Source organism: Lynx canadensis, chromosome C1 (assembly GCF_007474595.2).
Source record: "Lynx canadensis isolate LIC74 chromosome C1, mLynCan4.pri.v2, whole genome shotgun sequence".
Lineage (NCBI taxonomy): Eukaryota > Metazoa > Chordata > Mammalia > Carnivora > Felidae > Lynx > Lynx canadensis.
Window position 1 is genome coordinate 148,324,762 of NC_044310.1, and position 27,304 is coordinate 148,352,065.

General features: G+C 39.1%; 2 protein-coding genes across 10 annotated transcripts in view; one reads left to right on the forward strand and one right to left on the reverse strand.

Annotated features, from left to right (window-relative positions):
- TANC1 (tetratricopeptide repeat, ankyrin repeat and coiled-coil containing 1) overlaps positions 1 to 9,361 on the forward strand; it is a 240,624-nt gene extending 231,263 nt beyond the window's left edge. For all 4 annotated transcript variants that reach the window (XM_032594413.1, XM_030325447.2, XM_030325449.2 and 1 more), the window contains 5 exons: positions 1,003 to 1,135; positions 2,553 to 2,644; positions 4,357 to 4,503; positions 5,399 to 5,499; positions 6,279 to 9,361. In XM_032594413.1, coding sequence (XP_032450304.1) covers positions 1,003 to 1,135; positions 2,553 to 2,644; positions 4,357 to 4,503; positions 5,399 to 5,499; positions 6,279 to 7,713 — 1,908 coding nt within the window. In that variant the 3' untranslated portion in view covers positions 7,714 to 9,361. The remainder of the gene's footprint in view (positions 1 to 1,002; positions 1,136 to 2,552; positions 2,645 to 4,356; positions 4,504 to 5,398; positions 5,500 to 6,278) is intronic.
- A 2,162-nt stretch (positions 9,362 to 11,523) lies between these two features.
- Positions 11,524 to 27,304, reverse strand: part of WDSUB1 (WD repeat, sterile alpha motif and U-box domain containing 1) — a 52,670-nt gene continuing 36,889 nt past the window's right edge. For all 6 annotated transcript variants that reach the window (XM_030328102.2, XM_030328104.1, XM_030328105.1 and 3 more), the window contains one exon: positions 11,524 to 11,924. In XM_030328102.2, coding sequence (XP_030183962.1) covers positions 11,767 to 11,924 — 158 coding nt within the window. In that variant the 3' untranslated portion in view covers positions 11,524 to 11,766. The remainder of the gene's footprint in view (positions 11,925 to 27,304) is intronic.

Here is a 27,304-nt window from a genome sequence, read left to right on the forward strand (position 1 = left end):
CAGTTTACATTCCCACCAGCAATGCTCAGGGGTCCTATTTCTTGACATCCTCGCCAACACTTTTTTTTTTTTTTTTTTTTTTGATAGTGGCCATCCTAATAATGTGAGGTGATAATCTCATGGTTTTGATTTTCGTTTCTCTAATGATTAATAATGTTGAGCATCTTCTCATATGCTTCTTAGTCATTTGTATATCACCTTTAGAGAAATGTATATTCATATCCTTTTTAAGATTGGGTTATTTGGGTTTCTTATTGTTGAGTTGTAGGAGTTCTTTATATATTATGGATATTAATCCTTCCAGTGTCATTTTGAATAATTGGTGGACTGTCAGATTCACATGAAAATCTAAGGTGACTTCTTTTCAGCAATTTGAGTAGCCCAAGTGATTTTTCCTCTGTGTTCCATTTCTGAGTGACTGCTGTCATACCACGTCAAATCAAGCTATGTACCATGGTCTCAAACCTTGCCTCTTTACATACCCAATATTTGAGTCTCTTTCCTAAGCCTTAAAGTGCGTAATAATTGTTTTTTTTCTAATCTCAAGCTGCTAGTTTTTCTAGCTTGCTATACCCAGGCTGTGTGGGTCTGAGTGTTTCCAGAGGTCCCATTGCTGTAGACTGCCAGTATGTAGGAGCTGTTGTAGAAGTCTGCCTCCTAAGTAATTGGAGATGAAAAGATGACTGTGGCCATCCCTGTGGTCTGGGAAGTTGATATGCATATACTCCTCTGTGGTATATGAATGCATGTACATAACATGTCCCTCCCTAGGAGTGTTCACCCGCCTCCCTCATTGCTGATGGCAGAGTGGACTTTAGCTATGGATTATAACCCTCTTTTCGGTTACCCATTGGCTTCATTTCCATTAGGACCCTTCATGGCCAGAGGCGTTGAAGATCACAGTAAAGCTAAGACTGCCAGTTCCACCCCAGGATGCAGAGGTGGGTGGGGTGTGACACCTCTGCCACCAGCCACCCCTCAGGGCTCTGTCTCTCCCTGCAGGTACTGTATCTGGTTGAGAAGGGAGCCGTGATTGAGCACGTGGACCACAGCGGCATGCGCCCCTTGGATAGAGCCATTGGTTGTCGAAATACATCTGTAGTGGTTACACTGCTGAGAAAAGGAGCCAAATTAGGTCAGTGAACACCTCATCTCAGCAGCGGGAGAGGGAGGTTCATTTCAAATTCTAGAGTATGTCCGGGGCCATAAAGACTTACCTGATCCCAGGTTAAGAAGATGTCAGGTGCCTAGAGATTTCTTTTCTGTCCTCTACAAGGCTTATTTAAACACAGTCATTCAGAATGCTTAAATAACTCATGACATTATCACTGCAGTGTGGGTAGAAAGCAGTGGCCAATGTTGAAGACCAGTCTAGAATTGTAGGGTGTTAGGGATGCCCGGGAGCCACGGCAGTGAGCAGCTCCATTCAGCTCTTCGGGGGAGGCTGGTTATGTGGTTAAGAAAGCTCACAGGTGGCTCTGCTGAGCAGCTGAATTGGCGAACCACTGTTCTGGAGTAGTCCTAGTCGGGTAGGGTAGCCACAACTCCAGCAGTTTCTGTGAAGTTCATGGGATTTTACTGGAAACTAGATGGGGGAGGGGTGTCACTGAAGGATAATGACAGGGCAGAGGGGACTCAGAGTAGGAAGAGCCTCGTTCTCTGTGCTTGGTCGGAGCGTGAGCCCCCACTCACAATGTGTGGGTAAAGAGCAACAAGAACATGGCTCTCGTAGTTTAATACGCCAGACCTTCGGCCAGCGGCAGCCCCCAGGAGGGGACTGTGGCAAAGATGAACAGATCTGATGTTACTAAGCAGTTCACAGTACCAGGAATTATTCTGAGCAGTTTCATGTTTTATCATAGTTAATCCTCACCTACCCTCTAAGTAGGTAGAGATAACACCATCATGTTGCAGAGGAGTAAACCAAGGCACAGTGGAGGTAAATAGCTTCCCTAAGGTCATGGTAATCAGCAGAGTCAGTGGAGCAGAGTAGTCTGACTCTGAGACTGTCCTCTCTTAAGCATTATTCCCTGCACGTGCTCAGAAGTGGGGCTGGCGGCTGGAGAAACATGAGCTGTGACAAGAGGGCGGACTAGCCAGGGCCAACCTGTCTGGGCAGATGCAGTATAGACTGCAGCAGAGAGCGAGAGGCTGCTAAGAACACGTGCCTTCACTCACCAGCAGACATGGGCCCTGCAGGAAGCTAAGGAGATTATTCAGAAGCCACGTTTGATTTTCCCCAAAAATCCCAGCAGAAGGGAGGGATGGGCCTGGCTGCTCTGACGCCTTGGTTTCCCAGCACTCTTTTCATCAGAGTAACAGGTGCACGGGGTACAGCCTCCTCCCAGGAGCCTCATTCAGCGTGAGGCAGATTGGAAGGGAGACCAACTCCTGGGGGTCCTGCTCCCTGTCCTTACTTGTACTGTTGTCTGGAGGCTGCAGGACACAGTATGCTGCCGTCTGTGACCTGGGCTGCCATCTGGACCCAGCAGCAGCAAACTCCTTCCCTCCCGGAGCACTGACGTGCCTCTGAATGCATGTTTGTTTTGCAGGAAATGCCGCCTGGGCGATGGCTACTTCCAAACCTGATATTTTGATTATACTTTTACAGAAATTGATGGAGGAAGGAAACGTGATGTACAAAGTAAGTGGTATCGCCCTTTTCTGGGATGTGACAGCCTACGAGCAACCTCTTAGTTTGGTGTGGACCGGGCAGGACCACGCTCCTGCCCACCACACCTGTAGCCAGGCGTCCGTGGACGCTTTGGGAGATGCACACCTGGCCTCGTGCCCAGGCTTTCATGTCTCCACAGCAGAACCTTCAAGGTGGAAGGCACTATTCTGTCGTTGAGAACTGTTATTTCTGAATGCATCCTCATAGCTATGACTGTGATGTATGGCCTGAAGCCTTGGTGTGAAGGTAGAGTAGCCTCAAGCAGGACATTCCTTAATTCAGGAAAGGGCCACTCAGGAGGCATTTTCTGAAGAAAAGAATCATTAAGTCTCCTAAGACTTTATCTTATTTTTAATAGTTGTAAGCTTCTGCAATTTGAAACAGTTTCTAGAGATATTTTTACTTAAGATAGTCAAGGCATATATAATACTCAGTTACTGGGGAGATAATTTTTTCCCCATTTTCCCTTAGAAATGGAAATATAAAGATTAATAAAAGTAAACATTTTAAATAAAATTTGAAGTAAAATTTCCAAAATAAGCCATTAGTTTAGATCAGAGGTCAGCAGACTTCTTCTGTAAAACGCCAGACAAGGAAATAGGCTTTGCCATATGGTCTCTGTCACTGCTCCCCAGCTTTGCTGCTGTGGCATGAAAGCAGCCACAGGTGATACAGAACAGATGGGTGTGGCCATGTCCCAGTCAAAGTGCATTTGTAAAAATGGGTGGCAGGCGAGATTTGGCCCAGAAGCTGTAGTGTCCCACCCCTGGCTTAGATAGATGCTTAGGCCATAGACCTAGATCACTGTTCTTTCCAGGTCTGTAATTAGACAGAAGTAAAAGTTCTGAAAACAAAACAAAAAACTGCATTATGACCATTTTAATCCTTTTATCAGGAGGCTGCTGCATGGACTGCATTTAGTTTTTCCCTTTTCTTTTTTTAATAATAACAAATATGTAGGCAAAAGCACGACCCAGCGGGGTTCCTGACTTGTAATCCGTTTGAAATTGAGTTCAGAGTATATGTTGTTGTGGCTTTGAAGTGGTTTTAATATGAATTTTGGTAGGCAATTATGTTAGAAATATCAAGCCATTTTCAGCAGAGTTCACACCTGCTGTGCTATGGAACTGACTGAGCAAATTGATTTCTTTAGCCTTGAAAATGATGTGCGGTGCTGTTCCAGTTTTTAAAGCCCATACTTTAGTTCCTCTCACAAATGATTATTTTACAGCAAGCTCTAGGTTTCTCCACAAGACTGTACTTGCCTTGGGAAGGGCATCATTTCTTTATCTGATTTCTATCGTTACAGTTAGCATTAAAGTATTTGTCGAGGAAGGATCATTCCTGAAATGGTTTTCAAAAATATATAACAGAGAGGATAATCTGATGTATTAAGATTGATGGTTATCAATTAGGCAGTTTACAGACTGTTTCCTAGAAAACCAGTTTGTGCCTTCCCCGTGAAGCACGTGGTGCAGAAGTCCATGCGGACAGTGAGGCTGTGCGGGCTCATAATGGTCAGGGCGCTGTGTCCTCTGCAGGACCCTTCCATGTGCTCGGATGGTTTCTGTTGCGGGATGAGAGGGACGCGGAAACCTCACCAGGGTCTTCAAGTTGCAGGAGGCTGTTCATCTTGAAGCATCCAGGAAAGGATCAATTTCTGTGCTTTTTTTGATTCCTAGAAAGGGAAGATGAAAGAGGCAGCCCAGAGGTACCAGTATGCCTTAAGGAAGTTTCCGCGGGAAGGATTTGGAGAGGACATGAGACCATTCAATGAGCTAAGAGTTTCCCTCTATCTCAATTTGTCTCGCTGCCGAAGAAAAACAAATGTAAGCTGTGGGCCCTAACCTTAGTCTGTTCCTTTAGCAGTAGAGTGTTTTCTGGCGGTGAAGGCCAGCCCTTATGCAGACGGAGTCACGGAGCCTCCTGTGTGGTTTGTTTGCACGGTGCTGTGAACTTGGCGTGTGGGGGGCTGCTTCTCCTTAGGTGGCCGTCACGTGATCGCCGTCACTGCGTCCTTAGAGTGCTGAGGGAATGCACTTGGAAGGCACTTTCCTCGGCCTCAGCAGTGACAGGCTAGCTGGCTGCCGCTCCTCCCCTTGCCAACGTGCACTTCTGTCACGGGCCACCCTTCCCAGACTCAAAAGGGTGCTGTAAAGTTCAACACGGATGTGTTACAATCCGTATGCCAGTAACTGGTTAATTTGTAGTTCTCAGTAGTTAACTCATAGTTAATTTGTAAACAGAAACTATAGATGTGCTTCAGTACTTCTTTCTCCTGCTTTTTGTTGCTGTTGTTGTTCATTTCATCTTCTCACCACCGAATCCATTGACCGCCTGCTTCTGTGCCCGCGAATGCGGCCCACCTTGCTGTTGCAGTGAGTGGGCGTCTCCGTCCTCTTGGAATCTGACCCTCCGTGCGCCTGCGCGTTGCATGCTCCCCTGCCTTCTGGTGCGCTGCTTCTACCCGCTGTCCCGAGTCGTCCGTTTTTACTTCTCTACTGGGTTCTTCTCTTAAAATATGAAAAAGCATTAACTATCTCCTAACTTTACTTATTTTAAACTCCTTAACTTTAAAACAAAATAAATAAAACTTATGTTGCCCTTTACCTATTCAGTTACGTCCCAGTTCTCTGCTAACCTTGAGAGGAAATCTGTTAAAAAGATGTCTGTACTCATGTCTCAGTGCTTCTTTTGACTCCTGTATTTAAATGTTGACACCAGGACTTTGGCATGGCAGAAGAATTTGCTTCCAAGGCTCTCGAATTGAAACCAAAGTCCTATGAAGCCTTTTATGCCAGGGCAAGAGCGAAGAGAAATAGCAGGTACTGTCTGGGGTCTGATCTATGACTAAGGAAGCCTTCTTGTGTCTCTTTGGTATCAGAGCTGCTGTTGACTTTGGGAGTTTCTGATTCACCAGCATTGCTCTAATGACTCTCCTCCCTTTTGATACTAAATTGGTAGCTTCCAGCAGTGGATATTATCAGTGATGGCTAGACTTTTGTTTTCTCCTAACATCCCAGTAACTGTTCCTTCCCTGCACACTTGCTGCAACACAGAATCCCTATTAGTCTGTGCTCACAGGGAACCTGCCAGCTAGAGACATTAGAGCAGGGGAGGTGGGGAAGGGAAGAGAGTCCTATAAGGCTTTTGGGTTAGAGATGGACACGGTGAGAGGCAATGGTGAAGAAAACTAAGAGGATTCTAACACCCACTGGTTTATGTCTGTTCCTGCTCCTGGGCCAGTGGTGGTTAGAGATGTATGGGTCCTGGCATGGTGCAGGTGTGGGTCAGCGTTCACTCCCACCTAGTGGAGTAGCTCTAAGCTTGTGTAGAATAGCTCCTGTCCACCACAGTAGGTGTGCCAAACTCACTCAGCTGCCTTTTTTTTTTTTTTAAAGATTTTATTGTTAAGTAGTCTCTACACCCAATGTGTGGCTCAAACTCATAACCCCAAGATCAAGAGTTGAGTACTTCACCAGCTGAGCCAGCCAGGTGCCCCCCTCCCCTTCTCTTTCTTTTCAGCAGAACTGTTTTAGGAACAGTTACATTGGGAGCATGCTCTTACGTGGCTCCTAACCGTATCCTCTGCTTTCACGTATAGGCAGTTTGCCGCGGCTCTGGCTGACCTCCGGGAAGCTGTGAAGCTCTGTCCCACCAATCAGGAAATCAGGAGGCTGGTGGCCCGCGTCGAGGAGGAATGCAAGCAGCTCCAGAGGAGCCAGCAGCAGAAACAGCAGTGCCCAGCGCCAGCCCCACCCAATGACTCCGACAACGAGGAGGACGCTCCGACCCCTGGGTTAAACGACCACTTCCATCTTGAGGAGGCTGGGGAAGAAGAAACTTCCTCCCAGGAAGAGTCTATTTCCCCACCGCCCAGGTCTCAGCCATCCTCCTGTGTCCCCTCTCCGTATATCCGAAACCTTCAAGAAGGGTTACAGTCCAAAGTCAGGCCGGTGTCCCCGCAGCACAGGCCAGTCATCGGTAAGGCCCCGAGGGAAGCTGTAGCTCCGCCCGGGCTGGTCCTGCAGCCCACCCGGCAGGCACAGATCGTGAAGACCAACCAACATCTGGGTGCTGGACAGGCCGGCGTGAGAAACGGTAGCACAAAAATGCAGGTCGCTGCTCAGAATCCTCCCCCGAGCCCTATGCCAGGTGGGATCCCTGCAGCTCCTGGTGGTGGCAGAACCCAGCGTTTGGAGGGCACGGGCACTTTGACTGTGGGCGCCGGGTCTGGCCATTTTGGAGAGAGGCTGGGCCCCAGCCACGGTGTCCAGCTGCAGCACAGCGAGGGTGGTGCTGCCTACCCTTTACCGAGCAAGGTAAAGACTGCAGAGAGGCTTCTGTCTCACGCCTCCGTAGCCGTGGATGTAGCCCCTCTCAACCAGGGCGGGCCGGTGAGCTGCGGTGACGGGCGACACCCGGCTTCCCTCACCAGCTCAGGCTCTTCTGGTTCTCCGTCTGGCAGCATAAAGATGTCAAGTTCAACCAGTAGTTTGACTTCAAGCAGCAGTTTCTCAGATGGCTTCAAAGTCCAAGGACTGGATGCTCGCATTAAAGACAAGGTTGTTAGCCAGGGTCAAAGTGGGACAGCCGAGCACAGACCACGCAGTACTCCGTTCATGGGCATCATGGATAAGACTGCAAGGTTCCAGCAGCAGAACAATCCTCCAAACCGTACCTGGCACTGTCAGGTGCCGGAGGGACTACTGCTGAACACGTCCTCTGCAGCCGGCTTGCAATCCTTGAACTCTGAGAAGCCCTCTCTCAAACAAGCAGGAGGATATAGTAGCCAAGCCAAAACCTGTGCTGTTTCTACCCTGGGTGGAAGTGTCCATAATGGGTCACAGGTGAAGGAGCTAGAAGAAAAGAAATGCCAAATTCCAGTCCACTGTCAAGATAGCAGGATCACTAAGACTGTTTCTCATCTGTATCAGGAAAGTATCTCCAAACAGCAGCCTCATGTCAGTAATGAAGCTCACAGGAGTCACCTCCCTTCAGCAAAACCAAAGCGATCATTCATAGAGTCAAATGTGTGAGCCTTAAGAGAGACGCATATGTGGGATTGGGGAAACTGTGTGCCACCTCCTGGTGGTGATTCAGAGGTTTTTCGTGAGAAAAATAACCTTGTAGCCATGTATGTTTTTTTTCTTTATTCCTTGGGGGTGGGTCACATGCCACTGATATATATAAAATATGGGATAAAATTTCTTTGATAAATAGCTAGGAGTCACCATAAATAAGAATGCTAACCAGAATTAAAATTTATAATTAGTTATGCCTATTAAGTTAAAAAATTTAAGACCACCAAGAAGACATTAACTCATGGTTTTCTCTTATGAAATTGGTTTTTACCACTTTTCTCCTAGCGTTTGCTATGTGGTAAAATCATAATATTTCTTAGAGAATGTAAATGTCTAAGTGATAGGTTTAACTTATGACAAATATCCAGATGATGTATTCTGGAAAAGATGGAATCTTCAAGTTTCAGTTCCATTGAGTCAAATCCCAGTTTTTACATATAAATATATAAAAATTTCTGGCTGAACATGTGTGACTATAAATGTTATACAGCTGATTCTTTTCATTTTTTTTAAGCAAAATACAAGAATATCCAAGTATTGTTACCTTCATAGTAGTTCTCTTTTATTTCCATGTTAGGGTTCTCACTAAAAACATTTTTATAGCACCTTTTTGGAATTACATTCCCACTTCAAGGTGTTTATAATATTTGGAAATAGTATAAAGCCATTTGGAAGCAGGATTGGTGGTCAAGTTGGATTTGGACTAAACTAAGGATACAGCTTTCTTTACGATATGTAAATTCGTTCTCAGCTGGTTCCCAAACTGCTTTTAACAATGATACCATTCCTGGAACAAGCCCTCCAGGGTCCTTTAAGGACAGTATTTAATTTGGATAGTTAAGGTATGGTTAGTTGTTGCTTTTGTTTCATTATACAATCATTACTTTATAGTCACATGTTGTACATATTAAATAGCCAAGTTGTATTCTGACTTGTAAATATAACTATTTCAAGTAGTTAATCATAAAAAAACCTCATATATTTGCATGTTCTTTGTAAGCTTCATTCATGCTGGTTGTTGCACTGAACGATATATTACTATGGCATGTTAACAGTATACCAGTAACAGCACTTTATCTCATTTATATGAACACCTTTGAGGTGCTACTTAAGTCCTAACTGATGTATTATTCATTTGTAAAGATAAGGTACAGCAATGAGCCTTGGTTTAAAGGTATTTTTATATGAAAATGGTGTGCTATTGGAGGATGTTAAAGTGCTAGTTTGAGAGAGGTAGGAGAATAGTTGTTTTATATGGTGGGATGTGAAATTTATTTTCTAGAATTGGGGAGAAGTAAGTTCTATATTTACAGAAAGTTTTAAAAATGAATCGTTGTAACGACGTTCCTCTGAGCATCATTATGGTTTTGTACGAACAGGAAATCTGGTGTCATTCTTCAACATTTGTGCCTGAGTGTGAACGGTGTACTTTGTACAGCTTTATCATTTTTCTAGGCTTTCCCTGAGTTCTGCTAGAAGTACTTTGGCTTATTTATTGTTTGTTGTTTTCTTTAATATTTGTGAAAGTCTTACTCTTGTTATGTAGTTTTGTTTCTGCACAACTACTGTACTTTTCCATATGGAATAAAGAGTATTAATAGAATTTGTTTTGTATTAAATGAAACAGTGGATAAGTAGAGACTATCCTGAGGACAGTGCTTTGCCTTGGTTTAATCCTGGGGGATCTTGTTACCCTCAAGAAAAGAGTGAAAAGTCTATTTTTATAGTAATACTACCACATGCATATTAAATGTCATTCAATAATAATTTCAGAACAAGGGTGACAGCTCCAAGAGATCCCAGAATACTCAGTGGTTAACATGAATCTTTTTGCCTGAACTAGGAAGAGCATTCTGTAATTCTCTGTTCCAGAAATCTTGGTGTCTGTTGGATCTGAACAGGATCCCTTTAGTACTGTCAGTCACTCTCTAACACTTTGGTCAGACACCAAACTCTGTGTTGATGATGAAAGTTCTTCACGTTTGTATCATCATTCAGTTAGTCTTTATACCCACATAGTTCTGTATCAGGGTAGGATAAATGAACATCAAACTGGGTTGTACTGGTATAAAACCCTAATATGCAATCCGGTACTGCTTCAGGTACTGTCTGGGTGTGGCTATTACATCAAGGCTGGGTATCTGCAGCCCTTCTTTAAAGCTAAATATTAAACTAGTTCAAAAACAAAAACAGGTGGGAGGAAAAGCATTATTGGCCCATAAGTGTTGAATGCCTTTTGCTACGAAGCTGATGTGACTACGGGAATTTATTATAGACTACGTTATGATTTTGACATAGTCTTAAAGATATTTGGTCCAGTTCCCCCAGAAAGAAGTGAAGTCTTCCTGGGAAGCTCTGGTCAGTCCTGAGAGCCAGTGAACGCTGCTCCCACGAACACCTGAGTGAACAGTTGGGCCTGGGAGTGTAGCCGAGGGGCCTTGTGGTGTCCCTTCCTGTGGATGGGTTTGGATTTTGGCGTGGGAGCGGGGAGGAGGCGCTGTCTGGCTTTGGTTTGTGTACATGACTAGAAGTACTTCACTTCAGTAAGTTACTGGCATCTTAGTTTTCAGCCACAGGAAACCATGATGGTGAAATGTAGAAAAGAAAATCACCTTTAACACATTTAAGAGATAACCAGTCTTTTATTGTGTTTTCTATCAATGACGTCAATAATTTTTAGTAATTTTTATGTAAAAAACTAGTGTGCCTCCTTTGGAAAATAAGTCTACCAAAACAAATATTTGGCCCATTAGTGGACTCTAGGAATTAAAATCTTTTGTTAAAATTAGGTTAACATACTTTCTCTATAGAATACAATAGAAAAGCACCTAATGCCTGTTCCAACTTTTTTTTGGTCTTCACTCGAATGTAAGCAGCATGGGTGGTATGAAAAAGAAAATCCTCTTGTAGAATCACAGATTGTAAATCCCAGCTATGACACAAAGGAAATAAAATTCAGTAATACATTAGGATGACAGAAATTTTACAAAGCAGTTAAAAGATAATTGGGAGATTTTTATGGTAGCTAAGCTTTCCACGTCTGTAAACATGTAGCATATTAGCTGTAAATTTATAAAATATAGGAAAAGAATATATACATAATTACATCACTCTTCCCCTCTCATTTCTGAGTTTTTGAATTTTAGAACAGCTAAAATGAGGGTTTTGGGGGCACAGAATCTTGGTTCCTGCCTTGGTTCCAGTTGAGTTCTGACCAGCCTTCCCACTAATGGCTTTCATTCTGGGAAACAACTTACAAAAGGTATGTGAAGTCAATACCACCTCAGCTTTGTGAACTGGAAGTTTTCTTCTTGTGAACGCTTATCAGGATGTTGTATTAAATATCAACCTATTGTGTAAAAATGTATAGTTACCCTAGCTTAGGATATATGAGAACTTTAAGGATTCTGAACTTTAAAAAGGAGGCCAATTTAGTACTTTATTTCAACAAAGTCAACTTGACATATTCATGATAATTGATTCCATCTAACTTGTACACAGGTTTGGACTGCAGGGAAAAATCACTGCCACCTTGCAAATTTAGAATGCAATAAAACTGCTCATTAAACATGTCCAGGTGATTTTCCGAGTTTAGTCATTTTGCTACAATCTAGTTATTTTGCTACAAATTCTCTCTAGAAGGATTCCAAAGAGTTATCAAATTAATGGCTATTAACTAGGATTTTAATGTTATATTCTAGATTATTCTGATGTTTGGTTTTAATGAGAATATGACCTACATCTAGCAAGAATCAATTTTGCGTATTGCAATTTTAAGTCAAAGTAAAACTTTATTTCTCCACAGATTAAGATATCTTTCACGTACAGAAAAGGCTTTTATAGTAGGAAAGGAGGTCAGATATGTTATTTTGTCCATATAATTCAAAGAATAAGTTTTTACAGGTAAGTAAATTCACTTTTCTCCTGTTTTGCTTTAATATCTGATTAGTATTTACCTTGAAATCATTCAAATGAGATCACTGAAAAATATATACAATATAAACTATTTTATTTTTGATGTGTCTCCAGCCATCGGCTAATGGCCATTTTCAGAGTCCTGTTTGGTGTAAGTACCACTGAAGGAAGAACAAGATTTGTCATGGGACTTGTACGTTTCTTTTTGCTGATCCAATTTTCCATTGCTTCCTTTTCATATGAATAGCCGTCTAAAAAAAAAAAAAAACAACACAAATTATTTGCAATTTCGGGAGGCTGGGATTTACTAAAATGAGTTGGGTATACCAGCTCCACTGCCAAGGCCATCACTGTGATTTAAGTGGGAGTCTTGTATCACTACTCCTAAAATACTTCTGCCACAACACCCTAAATATTCCTTATAAGATGCATTGAGATTGTATAAATTACCTTGAATAGTGTCAGTATTTTATGGATAATTTTGAACACAAAAAGTATTAAAGAAAAAAAGAGAGACCCTGTCCAAAATTCAGATATGGCAGAAAGGAAGAAAGGAAAAGAGCCAGGGAAAGGTGAGTGGTGGTGATGATAAATGGCTTCATTAGAGCTGTTAGCGACATGTGAAAATTAATATGGCTAAAGAGAAGAGCCTTAGGAGTAACTCAGCAAAACCCTGACATACTGAAAACTCAGGGAACCAGATACCAAGAGATTATAAAACTCACCCCACTAAGGACTTGACAGTAAAGGGATTTGTGATTAAAAACAAAAATTCCACTGGCTAATCCATGTGCTTAATACCACATCTGTGCAAAATTCTTTATATGTATAGCAAAGGTAAAGCTTTGTTTTTATATATGTATATACTTTTAGCTCTTTCACAAAATCTTCCTTCCTAATTACATTTACACATTTATTTGCTTTAATTTATGATGCGTACAACAGTTTCAAACTAACAGTGTCAATATATTGCTAACATAAGACTGAAAGAAATTGCGGATTTCTTTCTGGCTCTTTGTGTCACCAAAAATAGATCCGGTAGGGCTTCTAACTGAAATACTGTGAAAATCACTGGGGTAAAAAAAAATTCTTCCATTTCATTATGTCACCACTTTGACATACAACTATGTTCATTTGCTTCCCTCTTTATCCTCTCACTTTTTATTTATTTATTTTTTTTTAATTTTTTTTTTCAACGTTTATTTATTTTTGGGACAGAGAGAGACAGAGCATGAACGGGGGAGGGGCAGAGAGAGAGGGAGACACAGAGTCGGAAACAGGCTCCAGGCTCTGAGCCATCAGCCCAGAGCCCGACACGGGGCTCGAACTCACGGACCGCGAGATCGTGACCTGGCTGAAGTCGGACGCTTAACCGACTGCGCCACCCAGGCGCCCCTCCTCTCACTTTTTAGATTGGTTTGTCTTTCATGATTTATCTCTGTAAAACACTTAAGTGAATTCCAAGTAAAAACTATAAAAGAAGGTGCATTCGGAGGAGTCTAATCAGTCTCTGTTCAACACCTGTTCCCTGCCTTCCCATACAGGGAACTATGTACACTTCTGTTTATCCTTTTGTTTTTTGAAAATATAAGCAACTGTATGTGTACACACAATACAAACATTCTTACATGAGAGCTAGCCTACTGTGCACTACTTTGTACCTGCTTCGTTTTCACTTAACTGTAACTTGTTTTATTCCTCCCCTCCCCCCACAGTAGTCCACTGTATGGATGGACTGTATGGAGGCATTGATGGGCATCTCGGTTGTTTCCAACCTTTGCCTTGTACAAATAGTGCTGCGATGGACAGTCTTGTTTTTGGAGAGATTCCAGAAGTAGGACTGCTGCATTACAGGGTATACGTAATTTTGCTAGATATTCACTAGATAAGAGTATATATAATTTCGCTAGCAACATTAATAAGAATGCTTTTTCCCCCCAAGAGCTTCATCAAAAGAATATGTTGTCAAATCGGATTTTTACCAGTCTCTCACGAACACTGCTATAGGATGTCAGGTAGCTTTATTTTGAGGGAGCTAGAATTTTTTTTTTTTTTTTTTTTTTTTTTTTTTTTTTACATTTAAGAGCCATTTGCTTTTCTTTGTCCTGTGAACTGTTAATATTTTTGGTTTTGGCCCATTTTTCCATCGAGTTGACCTTGACTTAGGAGGATTTTTTCCTTTTTAAACATTAAGATATAATTGACATATTAGTTTCAGATGCACAACAATTCTTCACTATATTGTGCAATGATCACTATAGGTCTCATAAACATCCATCATGATGTACAATTACAATTTTTTCCTTTTTCTTGTGATGGGAGACTTTTAAGATTTCTGTTACGGTTAAAGGGGAGAGGAAGGTACAGGCTTCCAGTTAAGGAATGAATAAGTCATGGGGATGAAAGGTACAGCACAGGGAATATAGTATATGTTATATATGGTATAGCATTCATTATGCTCTACTTACCACAAATGTATACAATATATATATACTATACATTTTGTATAGTATATACATTATATAATATATATGTAATACATTATTATATATACATTGTTTAATATATATTATATACATTTGTGGTAAGCAGAGCATAATGAATGCATACAGTTGTTGCAATCACTATGCCTCACAAACTGTGTCAGGTAGACTTCAATTTTTAAAAATCTTAGCAAGTTTCTAATATATATACAGTATTATTAACTATAGTCACCATGCTGTACATTATATCCCTAGGACTGCTCATGTTATAACTGGAAGTTTGTGTCTTTTGACTACCTTCACATTTCAGTGGTTGTCAGAGATGGGGGGTAGGGGGCCAATTTGTTCTCCATATCCATGAATTCAGTGTTTTGTCTTGGATTCTACATGTAAGTGAGATCAGTGGGTCTCTTTCTCTGACTTATTTTACTTAGCACAATGCCCTCAAAGGTCTATCCATGATGGCACAAATGTCAGGATTTTTTTTTTTTTTATGGCTGAGTTACATTCCATTGTGTACATATATATTTTCTTCATATATTCATCCACTGGTGGACACTTGGGTTATTATGTCTTAGCTATTCTAAATATTGGCAATGAATGTGGAGGTACAGACATCTTTTCAAGTTAGTGACTTGCTTCCTTTGAATAAATACCCAGAAGGGGATTGCTGGATCATAAGGTAGTTCTATTTTTAATTTGGGGGGGGGGGGAATCTCCATATTTTTCATAGTGATTGCACCAACTTACATTCCAACAAAACAGTGCATAAGAGTTCCTTTTCTCCACATCCTCACCAACACTATATTTTTTATTTTTATATATTTTATTTATTTTTTTAATTCTGCCTCCCTTGAGAGAATGTGGACCCATAGTTACTGTATTCTCTATCCCTCGGTCTCTTTTTGGTGTTTTTATTTATTCATTTATTTATTTAAATATGAAATTTATTGTCAAGTTGGTTTCCAGTGCTCATCCCAACAGGTGCCCTCCTCAATGCCCATCACCCAATTTTCCCTCCCACCCCCCATCAACCCTTAGTTTATTCTCAGTTTTTAAGAGTCTCTTATGGTTTGCCTCCCTCCCTTTTTTTTTTTTTCCCTTCCCCACCCCCATGGTGTTAAGTTTCTCAGGATCCACATAAGAGTGAAAACATATGGTATCTGTCTTTCTCTGTATGGCTTATTTCACTTAGTATAATACTCTCCAGTTCCATCCACGTTGCTACAAAAGGCCGTATTTCATTCTTTCTCATTGCCAAGTAGTATTCCATTGTGTATATAAACCATAATTTCTTTATCCATTCATCAGTTGATGGACATTTAGGCTCTTTCCATAATTTGGCTATTGTTCAAAGTGCTGCTATAAACATTGGGGTACAAGTGCCCCTATGCATCGTCTCCTGTATCCCTTGGGTAAATTCCTAGCAGTGCTATTGCTGGGTCATAGGGTAGATCTATTTTTAATTTTTTGAGGAACCTCCACACTTTTCCAGAGTGGCTGCACCAGTTTGCATTCCTGCCAACAGTGCAAGAGGGTTCCCGTCTCTCCACATCCTCTCCAGCATCTATAGTCTCCTGATTTGTTCATTTTAGCCACTCTGACTGGCATGAGGTGATAGCTCAGTGTGGTTTTGATTTGTATTTCCCTGATGTGGAGTGACGTTGAGCATCTTTTCATGTTCCTGTTGGCCATCCGGATGTCTTCTTTAGAGAAGTGTCTGTTCATGTTTTCTGCCCATTTCTTCACTGGATTATTTGTTTTTTGGGTGTAGAGTTTGGTGAGTTCTTAACAGATTTTGGGTACTAAACCCTTGGTCTGATACGTCATTTGCAAATATCTTTTCCTATTCCGCCAGTTGCCTTTTAGTTTTGTCGATTGTTTCCTTTGTAATGCAGAAGCTTTTTATCTTCATGAGGTCCCAATAGTTCATTTTTGCTTTTAATTCCCTTGCCTTTGGAGATGTGTCAAGTAAGAAATAGCTGCGGCTGAGGTCAGAGAGGTTTTTTCCTGCTTTCTCTTCTAGGGTTTTGATGGTTTCCTGTCTCATATTCAGGTCCTTCATCCATTTTGAGTTTATTTTTGTGAATGGTGTAAGAAAGTGGTCTCATTTCATTCTTCTGCATGTTGCTGTCCAGTTCTCCCAGCACCATTTGTTAAAGAGACTGTCTTTTTTCCATTGGATATTCTTTCCTGCTTTGTCAAAGATTAGTTGGCCACACTTCTGTGGGTCCAATTCTGGAGTCTATTCTATTCCATTGGTCTAGGTGTCTATTTTTGTGCCAATACCATGCTGTCTTGATGATTACAGCTTTGTAGTAGAGGCTGAAGTCTGGGATTGTGGTGCCTCCCGCTTTGGTCGTCTTCAATATTACTCGGGAAGCATCACAATCCCAGGCTTTTTTTTTTTTTTTTTTAATAAGCATTTCTAACAGGTGTGAGGTGACTGCTCATTGTGGTTTTGTAATTTCCTGATGATTAGTAATGTTGAGCACCTTTTCATGTACTTGCTGACCCTCTGTAGGTCATCTTTGGAAAAATGTACATTTAGATCCTCTGCTCATCTTTTATTCATTTTTTGCTATTGAGTTATAGGAGTTCTTTATATATTTTGGATATTAATCTTTATCAGATATGTGATTTGTAAGTATTTTCCCCCATTTTGTAGGCTGCCTTTTCACTTTGCTGATGGTTTCTTTTGCTGTGCAGAAGCTTTTCAGTTTGATGTAGTCCCACTTATTTTTGCTTTTGTTCCCTTTGCTTTCAGTGTGGAATCAAAAAAAAAAAAAAAATCATTGCCAAGCCAGATATCAAGGAGCTTACCATCTATGTTTCTTCTGGGAGTTTTTTGGCTTCATGTCTTACACTGTCTTTAATCCATTTGGAGTGGATTTTGTATAAGGTGTAAGGTCCCATTTCATTCTATTTGCACACGGCTCATGTTTTCCTAGCGCCAATTATTGAAGAAACCATCCTTTCCCCATTGTATATTCCTGGCTCCTTAGTTGTAGATTAATGATCATATATGTGTGGGTTTATTTCTGGGCTCTCTATTCTGTTATGTGTCTGTTTTTATGCCAACACCATACTGTTTTGATGCTATATATAGCTTTGTAATATAGTCTGAAATCAGGAAATGTGATGCCTCCAGCTTTTTCATTAAGATTTCTTTGGCTATTCAAGGTCTTCTGTGCTTCCACACAAATTTTAGGATTGTTTGCTCTATTTTTGTGAAAAATGCCATTGGAATTTTGATAGAGATTACACTGAATCTATAGATTGCTTTGGGTAGTATAGACATTTTAACAATATTCTTTCAATCCATGTCTTTCCATTTCTTCATGTATTCTTCACTTTCTTTTCTCAATATATTATAATTTTCAGTCTATAGATTTTTTACCTCCTTGGTTAAATTTATTCCTAGGTATCTTTTTTATTCAGTTGTAAATGGGAGTATTAATTTCTGACAGCTTGTTACTAGTGTACAGAAATGCAACAAATTTCTGTGTATTAATTTTGTATCCTAATACTTTGTTGATTAGTTCTAACAGTGTTTTTGTGGAGTCTTCACACTTTTCCATGTATAAAAACATGTCATCTGCAGAGATCATTTTACTTCTTCCTTTCCAATTTGGATGTCTTTTCTTTGTGCTTTGCTTCACCTAACTGCTCTAGCTATGACTTCCAGTACTATGTTGAATAAAAGTAATGAGACTAGGTTCTCTTATTCCCAATCTTAGTGGAAAAGATTTCAACTTTTCACTGCTGACACTGATACTAGCTGTGGGCTTGTCCTATATGGCCTTTATTATGTTGAAGTACATTCCCTCTATACCCATTTTGTTGAGTGCTTTTATCATAAATGAATGTTGGATTTTGTCAAAGGCTTTTTCTGCATCGAGATAGGATCTTTTATTCTTCATTTTTGTCAATGTGATATATGATGGTGATTTACAGAGGTTGAACCATTCTTGCATCCTTGGAATAAGTCCCACTTGATCATGGTGTGTAACCCTTTTAATGTATTGAATTTGATTTGCTACAATTGAGGAATTTTACATCTATGTTCATCCGGGATATTGGTCTGTAATTTTCTTGTAATGTCCTTGTCTGGTTTTGCTATCGGAGTAATGCTGCCCTTATAAAATGAGTTTGGAAGTGCTCCCTCCTTTTCTAGTTTTTGGAAGTTTGAGAAGGATTGGTATTCCATGAATATTTTTTGTACCTTTGGAATATTGGCACTTCATCAGTTTTTCAGAGATTTCTCTTGGATTTTGAGTCCAGGTTAGGAAATGTCTCTATTTCCAGATTATCAAGGAATTTATCTGCATTTTCTTTTGGGACTTGTTTATCTCTAATCCATTTGAAATTTACATGTACAGTATAAGAGATGAAGCCAGTTTTACCCTTTTCCATATGGTTATTATGTTGTAAGAATACAACTTGTTAAAAGTATTTATTACCACTGACTTAACAAACGCCATTTTTATCATTCACTAAAATGATTTCCAAATGCACTTGTATCAATTCCTCGATTAAAAAAAAAAGTATTTCCATTCTGTTTATTCATGTGCCAATCTCGTACTGTGTTATATAGAGGCTTAAAACATGTTTTAATATTTGATAGGACTATAAGCGATACTGTTTTATTTTCTAGGTTATTTGTTGTGTGGTCCTTCCAATGGAATCTATCATCATCTGTATCACTAATAGTGGCATCTTGCTGACATTGTATCTTCAAATTAGTGGGGTATGCTTTCCATTTGTTCCAAGTTTACTTTGTAGGGATGTGTTATAGTCTTCTTCATGTTGATCTGGTACATTGTCCTCTGTTATTTTTTTTTTTAATTGAAATTGACACACAATGTTACATTAGTCTCAGCTGTACAACATACGGATTTGATAAGTCTGTATATTGTGCTATGCTCACAAGTGTAGCTACCATTGGTCATCATACAATGGTATTACAATACTCTTGGCTATATTCCCTATACCGTACCTTATATCCCCCTGACTTATTCCAGAAGTGGAAGCCTGTATCCCTGTTCCCCTTCACCAATTTTGCCCATTCCCCTACCCCCCTCCATTCTGGCAATCATGAGTTTATTCCCTGTATTTATGGATCTGTTTCTGCTTTTTATTATTTCTTTTTAGATTCCACATACAACTGAAATCATATGATACTTGTCTTTCTTTGTCTGACTTCACTTAGCATAATATCCTCTCAGTCCCATGTTGTGGCAATGTTATGCCTTTTAACTGCTTTTTGTTTACATATATTTACACACAAGTGAAAGGCTATTGATTCCTCTTTGATTTAACTTGGTAAATGCTGATTAGACTTATTAAGCTATTGTCGCTAAGCTCCAAATTCATGCACAATACTGGGGATTCAGCATGCTGGAGCCAGGATAATGCAAACCACATTTCTGCTTTTGTCAGTTGACTCCTTGTTAGATCTTGCAATAGGAATCTTCTAGAGGAAGACAAAAACAGAGTGATATCTCCTATCAGTGTTGTGCCTGGCCATGGCCCTTCATCTGGCAGGGGTAGTTGGTTATACTCTCCAGATTTTTTTGCTTGCTTCTTTGTAGGTGTATGCCCAAATTTGTCCTATCCTACCCCTTTAGAGGCACCAGTTGGGTAGTACCCCTTCTTTAAAGGCCTGAACTCTGGTTCTGAGAGACCTATGTGAGGTTCTGATAACCTCAACTTGCTTGTGTTCCCCAGAGTCCTAGAGATGGTACATGCTTTCTGTAGATACTGTTACTGCCTTTTTGAGATATAATTTACACACCACAAAATCCACCCTTTTTTAGTATACAATTTAATGGTTCTTGGTGGTGATGATTGCTTAACTTTGAATTATACTAACTTCGAAACATTTTCATCACTCAGAAAAATCCTGTACCCCTTAGCATTCACTCTCCCCTCTCTTGGCAACCACTCATCTACTTTCTGTCTCTGTAGATTTGCCTATTTTGGACATTTCCTATAAATAGGATCATACAATATGTAGTCTTTGGTTTCTGGCTTCTTTCACTTAGCATGTTTCCAAGGTTCATCCATGTAGCATGTAGAAGTATTTGTCCTTCTAGCTGATCAGTATTCCATTGTATGGGCATATCACATTTTATTCATTTATTCAGTGATGGGACATTTGGGTTATTTCCATGTTTTGGCTATATCAATGTTTTGCATATCAATAAGGCTGTGAGTATTCACGTAAACTTTGTGTATGAATGTTTTCAATTCTCTCAGATGTAGATCTACAATTGCTAGACATGGTGACTGTGTTTAGCTTTTTGAGGAAGTGCCGGTTTTAAACAACAGCTGTACCATTTTACATTTCCATCAGCAATATTTCTGCACATGCTTCCAACACATGTTAAGTTCTAGTTTTTGCCGTAGGTGTCAAGTGGTATCTAAATGTGGTTTTGATTTTCATTTCCATGATGATATTGGACATCTAATACTTATTGACCGCTTGTAGATCTCTTATGAAGAAAGGTCTATTCAAATCCTTTGCCTATTTTTTAATTGGATTATTTGTCTTACTGTTGAATTGTAGGACTAGTTTGACAGGAAAACATATTCAATTTTTATTTATAAAAATCTGAGTATAATGGGGGTACCTGGGTGGCTCAGCGGTTTAAGCATCTGACTCTTGGTCTCCACTCAGGTCTTTGTCTCAGGGTTGTGAGTTCAAGCCCTGTGTTAGGCTCCATGCTGGGCATGAAGCCGACTTAAAAACAAAACCAAAAAAAATTGAGTATAATGAACCTCAATCTTATGTAGTACCATCACGCTGGCCTATTACTGATAAATGATGTGCATGTTAATATTATTACTATGTGGAACATTATGAGTTCATTAACAGCTAATTCATGTGTCACGAGGCTACATAAATCTGATAATAGAATGTTTTTGACCTTCCAGATGAAAGAGGCCCACTTTTGTTATTAATTTCTTAGTTATGTTCCATTGTGGAGAGATAATGCTGTTTGTGTTACTTCTGGTAGTGATAGTGTTCGGTGCTTAAATATGGCTAATATTTATGAATGTCCCATATCTGTTTTAAAAAGTGTACTTTCTATTTTGAACATTCAGTGTTTGATACACAGATCTATTTTCAACTGAGAGATACGATCAAGCCTATTACTGTGCTTTTTCCGCACACTGTAGTTTCTACTTTAAGAAAGTTGTTGCTGTTTGAGACTGCATAATGGTTATCTTCACTGAGAGCTTTGATCTTCAATATCACATGGTATCTTTGTGTGTCTTAAAAATTTGTTTTTTGGTCTGAGGTCTATGTTTGCAGACAAGTATGTAACCTTTCTTTACTTTTACTTGCAACTGTGTCATTTTTGCCTATCCTTTTATTTCTACCCTCTCTGAATCCTTGCTTTTAGGTTGGATTATGCTTTGTTAGCTAATGTCAAATCTTTTTTCTCTTTAGGGAGGAATTAAATCCACTGGTAGAATTACTGAGCAATAAATTGGTAATACTTATCATTCTTGTTATATATCACATAAATAAACTTTCACTATAGGAGCTAGTTTCACCAATTTTAATGCTTAGGGAGGTTTGTATTTTTGATTTTTTGGTTACCTTTACACTAATATCTTTTTTTTTTTTTTTAATGTTTGTTTATTTTTGAGAGAGAGAGAGAACTCATGCGTAGGCCAGGGAGGGACAGAGAAAGTAGGAGACACAGAATCCAAAGCAGACTCTGAGCTGTCAGCACAGAGCCCCCTATGGGGCTCAAACCCATGGACCGTGAGATCATGACCTGAGACGAAGTCAGACACTCAACCGACTGAGCCATCCAGGTACCCCTACACTAATATCTTTTAAAAAGAGACCAAGAATACTATTAGCATCCACTGGTTCTTTATAGTAAGTAGTACTCAAAACTTCAAATATGTTTTCCATCAGTTAATAATCAGTGAGCATATTCAATTTTTTCATATTCTCTACTCTCTACTTTTAATATATATTTTATCTGCACTGTTAGAAAATGTTATCACACGGTGTTTTGTCACCTTTAATTGAATTTTCTTAGGTGAATAATTTTTCCTTGCCTGCTTGGGTGGTAGTAGTGTGTAACATGTCAAATCATTCAGTCTATGGAGGTACAGGCTTCCTACTGTAACTAAGTCAGTTACACTGGCCATAGTTTACCCTAAAGTTCAATATCAGCTTTTCATGGTTATTCTAATGAATCACTATTTTATAATACCAAGAGTTTTCTACTGGTAACAAATACTTGATAAATAGGAAAATCAGGAATTTGGGTTGGATCTATAGCATTGCTAATAAGGTTTCAGACTGTTCTGAAGGTCATCCCAGAGCAGAGGGATTATTAGAGCTACAAAGCAAAGGCCACATCCCCACCCACACATATACATAGAGCCTTTCATGCATAAATGAAAAGTCACTGAAGCATTATTATAACTAAAAACATTTGCAGCTTATAATTTGTATTAATGACACTCCTGGTTTCTTTGAAAAATTCATGCATGAAGTTTACTACAATTAGAGTTAGCTTATTTGAAATCAAACATGTTGCCAGGGGGACAAATGACAATATTTAAAAGAATATATGTATTCAGTATTAACTAAGTTTGCTTATTTTTACTACTTTTTAAAACTGACTTAAATTTTAAAACCTTCAATAAAATATTTTTTGTCCAAATGGTACCATTTGACTTTTGCTATAAATTAGGATATCAAGTTGACAAATCAAGAACTGTACCAGCTAGTTCTAAGGGGTAAGCAATATTTAATAAGTTCCACTCACAAAACTTTATTTAATAATTTAATATACTCAGATGAAGAGGTTCTGGTAAAATACCAAAGTAACAATACCTTTTTAAGATTTGTTTCTTAGACTTCTATTTCTGGTAACAAAGCAGATTAAGTGAGCCCTTATATTTCTTGCTACATTATACTTAGAAATGTGACAAAAAGGAACCATCTTTTTACATGTATAGCTGACTTCCAAGTTCAAGTGAAAAATATTAGCTAACTGGCCTGGGCTTTGAATTTATATTGTCTTTGTCCAAGAAAAAAGCTTGCTCTGTCCCCTGTTGCTCTCCAACACCTCTCTGGAGCTAAATGCCCTCTTCCTGCCCTGAAATTCCGCAGGTAATACTTGACTGAATAGACAACAAAGAACAGAATTAGGATCCCACAAACATCAGAAAGTGAAAACAGATATAAGCTCTGAATATTTCTAAGGAATGAACCTAAGAAACAATATCTTCCGAAGTATTTAATACTCACACAGCTAATTGTGTATAATTACTGTTCAAAAGCATTGTCAGGAATACCTGACTAGTGTAATGTTTTCATTTCTACTACCCACTCCACCCCCAAATTAAGTTTGATTTTAGGTTTCTGTAATTCTAATAATAATGTCAATTAGATTTTCTTTTGTTTAATACGATGATTCTAAAATTCATCAGGAGGTCTGAATGGGCAAAAATTGGGCAAGCCAATTTTTAAAAAGAATGAAAGATGAGCATAATTAAAGTATGGCAGTACCTATCAATATTAAGATTTTTATCCAATAGTTACATTTAAATAAGTGTACCTGTATATACTACATGACTAAGGATTTTTTCTACAGAATTACTTGGAAAACTTTATGGCACAGTCATGCCATGAAATACATCCTGTAGTTGAGAATGAGGTAGTTCTGAATATACTAAAATGAAATACTCTCTGATATATTAAGTAAATGAAAGCAATTTTTTAAAAGATTGTATCATATTGCTTTGTCACAGGATGAAATTATAAATAGAAAAATATCTGGATGGATATATCAAAGCCTCCACATTTTCAAAATATATATTTCTCTATTGCTTGTTTTTCACCAATCACATGCTGCTTTAAAAAAAATTTTTTTTTAACATTTATTTATTTTTGAGACAGAGCATGAACGGGGGAGGGGCAGAGAGTGAGGGAGACACAGAATCGGAAGCAGGCTCCGAGCCATCAGCCCAGAGCCTGACGCGGGGCTCGAACTCACGGACCGCGAGATCGTGACCTGAGCCGAAGTCGGACATTTAACCGACTGCGCCACCCAGGCGCCCCTGCATGCTGCTTTTTAAAAATACTCTGTAAGAATGCTTCTGAGGCAGTTAGTTTAACAGATAAGGTATAGAGGCCTTCTGAAACATCAAGGGAAAAACACCAAAAAGGATGTGATTAATTCAGAAAAATTCAGGAAAGAAGGGGGGAAACGAGCTAGAAGAAAGCAGAATCAAGTGGAAATATGTTGGCAGGAATTAGCCCAAATTTATCAATCACAATATAAAGCCATCAGTTCAATTCCACTAAAGATGAAGACTGAGATTTTAATTCAACTTCAACTATATGTATGTTTTTGTATGTTTTCCACAGGGAACACCTCTAAAAGTAACACAGGAAGACTAAAAATAAATGAATGGCAACTCTCCCTGGATAATGCTAATTGAAAAAACCTAATCCCCAAATGTTATTTACTATATGATTCTATTCATAAGGTACTTTTGAAATGACAAAGTTTAGAAATGGAGAATAGAGGGGCGCCTGGTTGGCTCAGTCAGTTAAGTGTCCAACTTCAGCTCAGGTCATGATCTCATGGTTCGTGGGTTCAAGCCCCATGTCGGGCTCTGTGCTGACAGCTCAGAGCCTGGAGCCTGCTTCAGATTCTGTGTTTCCCTCTCTCTCTCTGCCCCTCCCCAACTCGTGTTCTGTCTCTCAAAAATAAATGTTTAAAAAATTTTTTTTGAAAGAAATGGAGAACAGAATGAGGAGAGAGCAGGCAGGTGATGGATATAGTTAGAAAAAGACAAAAGAAGGTGTGTAGGTTTGGAGCTGTTCTGTCTTGACTGGTGGCTGATGCTCAAACTTCCAAAAGGGACAAACTTATAGAACTTAATACACATTACATGGAGCTGGGGAAATCTAAATAAGCTTGGTAGATTGCATCAGTGTTCATATCCTACTTGTGATATATCATTTTGCAAATGTTGGCACTGGGGTAACTGGACCAAGTGTACAGACCTGTCATTTTTTAGAACTGCATGTGGAAGACACAGGCAATACCAAATAGAAGTAAGGCTATGGAGGAACTATAATTCTTATACACTGCTGGAGGGGGTAAAGCTGTTTCAACCACTCTGGATAATAACCTGTGCATATCTACTCTATGGAATATACCCAATAACAATGCATATGTGTGTTCACCAAAAAACATGAATAAAGATTCATGGCAGGTAACAATGACAGAATGGATAATTTATAGTATATTGACACATAAAAGTTAACAAATTACTGCTTTGTACAACAACATGGATAAATCAAACAATGCTTCAGAAGCTTAAGAACTCCAGAAAGACCTACTTTATGATTCAATTTAGGTAAAGTTACATCAAGATGTACACTACGTTTATTTTAAAAGTAGATTGAAAGAAAAATACTATGCAACTATAAACAAAAAGAGAATCAAGATTAAAACAAATGAGATACAATTCAACAAAAAATATATTAAATGATGCCAACAAGTATATTTTAAGGTAACAGAAAATGCAAACCTCCAAGAAGAGAGAATACTCAGAAATCTAATTTGATGAAATTATGTATTAAAAGCTAGATTTGGAATTATAATTAAAAGAAACTTTCCTATAATAAAGCAAGAAAACTCCAGTATCTCTTAAGAACACAGATACAACAACGCTGGAAATATTAGCAGGTCAAATCCAGCAATAAGTGAAGAAGATAATTCAAACCCTAAAGATTCCAAAAGAAAGTTCTAAGAAATCAATTCAGCAAAGCTGCAGGATACAAAAATCAACATATAAAAATCAGCTGTGGTTCCACACACTGACCATAAAGAATCCAAAAATAAAATTAAGAAAATTCTATTTACAAATAGCATCAAAAAGAATTAAATACTTAGTCATAAACTTAAAGAGGTGAAAGACTTGTATGCTGAAAACTATGGAACACTGCTGTAAGAAATTAAACAAAAAGGGCATCCTGTGCTCATGGACTGGAAGACAGTGGTTAAAATTCCCATACTACCTAAAGAAATTACAGAGTCCATGTGATCCACATTGCAATCCCTCTCAAAATCCCAAAGACATTTTGTGTATGAATTACAATAGATCCTAAAGAGCCAGAACAATCCTGAAGAAAAAAGGTTGGAAGACTCACATTTCTTGATTTCAAAAGTTACTATATACAAAGCTACCATAATCAAAACAGTATGGTACTGGCATAAAGACAGCTATGTAGACCAATAGAATATAAGAGAAGCAAACCCCCACATAGTCAAGTGTTTTCAACAAGGGTGCCAAGACCATTCTTTAACAAACGGGGTTGGTAAAGTGAGTATCTGCATTCAAAAGGATAAGTAGACCATATACAAAAGATAATAAAACTCAGGGGAATGCTTCAAGACATTGGATTTGGTAATGATTTCCCAAATATAACACCAAAAACACATGCAGTAAAAGAAAAAATAAACTGGACTTCATCAAAATTAAGAACTTTTGTGTATCAAAGGGCCCTATAACAAAGTGAAAAGGCAACCTGTGGAATGGGAGATACATTTCTAAATCATATCTGATAAGGGATTGATATCCAGAATACATAAATGACTCCTATAACTAAACAACAAAAACAGATTGAAAAATGGCAAAGGACTTAAATAGACATTTCTCCAAAGAAGACATATAAAATGGTCAATAAGTACAGAAGAAGGTCAGCATCCTAATCACTAGAGAAATGTAAATCAAAACCGCAATGAGATACCACCTCACACCCATCGGGATGGCTATTATAAAACAATACAAACACCAGAAAATAACAAGTCCTGGCAAGGATGTAGAAAACTTGGAACCCTTGTGCACTGATGGTGAGAATGTAAAATAGTGCCGCCCCTGTGGAGATGGTATAGGTGGTTCCTCAAAAAATTAAATATAGAATTACTATATGACCTAACAATTCCACTTCTTGATATATACCCAAAAGAACTAAAGGCAGGGACTTGAGCAGATATTTGTACACTCATGTTCACAGTGGCATTATTCACAATAGCCAAAAGGGAGTAACAACCCAAATGTCCATGGCTGGATGCATATACTAAATATGG